General features: G+C 33.7%; 1 protein-coding gene across 1 annotated transcript in view; it reads left to right on the top strand.

Annotated features, from left to right (window-relative positions):
• LOC111086104 (osteomodulin-like) overlaps positions 1–4,793 on the top strand; it is an 11,063-nt gene that overhangs the window by 4,060 nt on the left and 2,210 nt on the right. Inside the window, exon 3 of the mRNA XM_022387653.1 lies at positions 1,906–2,054. Within this exon, the coding sequence (XP_022243361.1) occupies positions 1,906–2,054 (149 nt within the window). The remainder of the gene's footprint in view (positions 1–1,905; positions 2,055–4,793) is intronic.

Consider the following 4,793-nt stretch of genomic DNA (forward strand, 5'->3'; position numbering starts at 1 on the left):
TATATATATATATATATATATATAATTTTCTTCAAATTGACCCCAGTCTTTTAATTTGTCAAATTTTGGTCTAGATGGGTACCGACACTACAGTCATCTTCAATCGTCTCTAAGATGAATATCAACTTTTGACAGCATAAATGGTATTAAGATCAATACAAATTTTCCGAAGTTAGATAGTAGTAAGATATTAGTAACTTTCCCAGCCTAGACCAGTATTACGATTATTATCAATTTCTTTAGCTTATAGACGTATTAATATCTATGCCATATTTCAAAATCTGTACCGACCTGGTACTCTTTCTTTTTTCGAATCCCCGTCCCAATAAACATTCTCACCCTTTCAGCCATGGGGCGTTATTATGTTATGGTCAATCCCACTATTCGTTGGTAAAATAATAGCCCAAGAATTGGCGGTGGGTGGTGATGACTAGCTGCCTTCCCTCTAGTCTTTCACTGCTAAATTGGTGGCCCGGCATGGCCAGGTGGTTAGGGCGCTCGACTCGCAATCTGAGGGTCGCGGGTTCGAATCCCCGTCCCATCAAACATGCTCGCCCTGTCAGCCGTGGGGCGTTATAATGTGAGGTTCAATCCCACCAATCGTTGGTAAAAGAGTAGCCCAAGAATTTGGCGGTGGGTGGTAATGATTAGCTGCATTCCCTCTAGTCTTACACTGCTAAATTAGGGACGGCTAGCGCAGATAGCCTTCGTGTAGCTTTGCACGAAATTCAAAACAAACACTGCTAAATTAGGGATGGCTAGCGCAAACAGCCCTCCTGTAGCCTCGCGCGAAATTCACAACAAACAAACACTTTTTTTTTATTCTAGACTAATAATGAAATCTGTTTCATTTTCCCTCAAATTCAAACAGAACTTAATCTATGTGGGCGTCTCATATTCTAACTGTTCTTAAAACCTTTTAATAAATCTCGTCCAATGATAAACATCCTCGTATGACTTTTCCTACTGGAGCTTAACTTCTACAATCTTAAAAACGATTTAGTTATTTATTCAAGTAACATAACACTACACTATAAATAGGCAAAATATTAAAGCGGATGGCTTATAATGCTTCAGCTCAAATATTATTAGGTTTTATCACAGAAATGAGATCAGAATAACCTTCATGATGATATTCAGCAGATAAAAACTGGAAAACGAAATCACTGAAATATTGTCCACATAATTCTTATGAAGCAGCACTGCCTATCGTCTCGATAGCTGTTTGGAATCAGCACTGCTTATAAGTTCCATAATTTTTTGGAAGCAGTAATGTATCTGAAGATTTTTATAATGTGTTTTATAAATAAAATTATATTAAAGAACTAGCTGGAATACCCGTTCATTGGACGGGTGATATAAAAACTCGTTTGTAACGAAGGATAGGAAACTGTGCTTCTATTTTTTTTTCTTAACATAATAAACATTAAAAGTTCAATACAAAAACATAAAGGTACCAATATTGAAGAGAAAGACGTATTGTTTTCAAGAATTCATTCAATATGAAATTAAATAGGAATCAAACGCCTCATGACCTTCCTCATGTCATCCTGTATCACTGTGTCAAGTTTGGTGCTGATTGATCAAGAAATGTGAAAGGTGCAAACAAACAGACACAAACTTAGCTTTATATATTAGATAATACTTTAAGATCTCTAGTTTTATGTTGTTTCAGTTTTTTGTGTGCTGCACTAATGAGACACTTTGTACCTTAAATATTTTATTACTCTGTAACTTTTACATTTGAAATTTATAATTTTTACAAATACTTTTAATTTCAGAAATTTTCAAAGCTACAAGTAGCAACTGGAATAATTTATTGTCATATGTTTTTTACTTGTATATTTATGTTTTATTCATTTATTTATATTGTTTGTTTCTGGTTTTTTAAATACTTTTATACAGTGGGAATTTGTTGACAACTCTTCCTCCAGATGTGTTTTCGGGAATGCAAAATCTCCAAGAAGTAAAGTTGGTAGAAAATAACATTCAAATAATACCTTATGATGTTTTTACCGATTATCCAAAATCTCTCAAAACATTTGACTTGTCAAGTAAGAGCCGCTTCATTTTGATTATAGGTTTGAACAACTATTTGAAGAATGTTATAATTTAAACGTTCCAACGTTTGATTTTTCCAAGCCCGTTCCCTTGGCTGTGGTTTCGCTAGATAGTAGATAGGGACAGTGGGAATCTCGTTAATCCATTCATGCGCGTCACTAATTAGATGACGAGGCATTTGTCTACCTTAAGAGAGTCATAGTTGGAGTACTTAGAATTAATATGTTCAGTGTGTTTCTAAACTTTTTTATAAAAATCACATTAACGGCTAGTGGATTCATTTAGCTAGATATGTATTTACTACTATGAAGATATTTCAAAAATGTCACTAAAATAAGGGGTTCAATGGGTACAGTGCACACAGACCATTGTGCAGCTTTGTTCTTAAATAAAAGTAACAAATTAAAATACCAGAGCCTTCCCCTCACAATAAAATTATTTTAACGTAGAGAAAAGTCTGCGTATAATTCTACATATTAATTTACATACGTTATGAGTCTTAAACAACCAATTAAAATGTCGTTAAAAATAATTATATAAAACCTTTGATAGAATTGGAAATGCCATGAATACATTTGATTTAAACATCGACAAATAGTTTCTGTATTTTAATGAAAGACACCAAACCATTATAATTTATTTTGGAAAGAAAATCAAAACATAGTATATCATTTCTTAGTAACATCACACTAAAATTACAAATGAAATGTTGTAAAGTGTTATTGCAATTGAAATGCCCTTGTAGTCCCAAACTTGTCTGTGAACATGAATTATATCTAAGATAGTCTGAGGGAAGTCATACAGAAGTGGCTTTCCTGATTCTCTTTCTTAAAGAAGTTAATCTAAAAACTGGTTTTATTCGTAGCGATATGAAATTTACTACTCTTCTTCTAACATTTATTCGAAGGTCTTTGAACCGAATGAACCGTTTGTTATATCTATATATATAACATCTTCAGTTGAAATACATATTTTTTACTATGAGTAGTATTCTTGTTTAGAGATATTTATGGCATTAGCGATGTTTCAGACTCTCAACTAAAGGTTGAGGTCTTTCATCAAGTGCATTTTGTTTTCTGTGTTGAAAGTTATGGCGTTTCATTTTCTGTCTTAAGATCTAAAGTACTTGTATTTCCTTTACCGTTAACCAAATAAAGATCTTAACATAGAAATCAAAACGTTTTTAACTTCAAGATTCCAGTTTTCAGCAAAGGGAACGAAAAGCTTTCCTCGCCTGTAAGTCGTCAGGTATATATCATCCACAAAAGATTTAAAACCAATGATGCTTCTTTTTGGCTACGACACCAGTTAACTTGAACTTGGAATTAAGAAAATACTTGTAAACTAGTCAATTTTAAGTTCTTTTCAAGACAGATGCTAAGAATTGAGGATCCAGAGAACACTAAAACAAGAATTATCAAAACTTGAATATTTCAAACAAGTCTGGCCATAGCTTCAATAAGTTCTGTCTTATTTATAGTCTTAATGTACTTTCATCCACATGCCTTTATATTTAGATCTACAAGTTAACTGTTTGTACAAAAACCTTTAAAAATATTCTACAATGTGACATATAAACATCCCATCTATATGAAAAAAACACGACAACTATAATATTCGGAGGTCATTCAGACACATTTATAAATTTCCTTTTTTGCAGAAAAGATATTAAAGTATATACTGTTATTCGCGAAAGAAAATTATCTCTTGTTAATTATGAATAGTTTTCTAATCGCAAATCGTTAATTTTTACCTTCTATTAAGTACGCGAAGTCTTAATCTTCACAAAACAATACCATATCAAATGTTAATTACCACAATATATTATAAACCTTATTTCCTTGAAGTATATGTTGTATTAGAGAATTTTGTTTGTTTCTAGTTAAGCACAAAGCTACACAATGGACTATCTGTGCTCTGCCCACTACGGGTATCGAAACCCAAATTCTAGCGTTGTAAGTCCGCAGACATACCGCTGTGCTACTGGAGGGGGGGAGCTGTATTAGAGAAAGTATAATTGCAGAAAGTCTATTCTAATGAAATATGCGTTGTGCCGGAGAAAGGTAAATCGTATGAAGTTTTCTAATGTATTAGAGAAAATATAATAGCTATTCGCTAGGAGTGGACGCAGTATGGTAATTTTTTCTTACACAACTGCATTCTTGTGTTGTTGAAGTTTTTCATTTAGAGGAATTATATATGAATATATAATGCTTGAGGATTCTCAATTTTTCACAAATATTAAAGATGTCCCGAAAAAAAGTGTGTCGTTACTATTTAGATAGTACTAGTAAGATAGCTCATCTATAACATAGGCAACTAACATTTTAAGTTGTCGTACCTAGTGATGACAAAACCTTGTCGAAACGTTGTACATTTGCTGTTATGTTAAACTTATATTAAAGTTTTTCTTCATTACCCATTCAAGCCGTCTCCAGCCATTATTAGTCTCAAAGTGGGTTCCTCGTCATCGAATTTGAATTCTATGTTTGTTTGTTTTGAATTTCGCGCAAAGCTACACGAGGGCTATCTGCGCTAGCCGTCCCTAATTTAGCAGTGAAAGACTAGAGGAAAGGCAGCTAGTCATCACCACCCACCGCCAACTCTTGAGTTACTCTTTTACCAACGAATAGTGTGATATTACGCCCCTACGGTTGAAAGGGCGAGTATGTTTGATGGGACGGGGGGTTTGAACCCTCGACCCGTAGATTGCGAGTCGAGCGCTCTAACCA

The sequence above is a fragment of the Limulus polyphemus genome, unplaced genomic scaffold, assembly GCF_000517525.1.
Source record: "Limulus polyphemus unplaced genomic scaffold, Limulus_polyphemus-2.1.2 Scaffold848, whole genome shotgun sequence".
Lineage (NCBI taxonomy): Eukaryota > Metazoa > Arthropoda > Merostomata > Xiphosura > Limulidae > Limulus > Limulus polyphemus.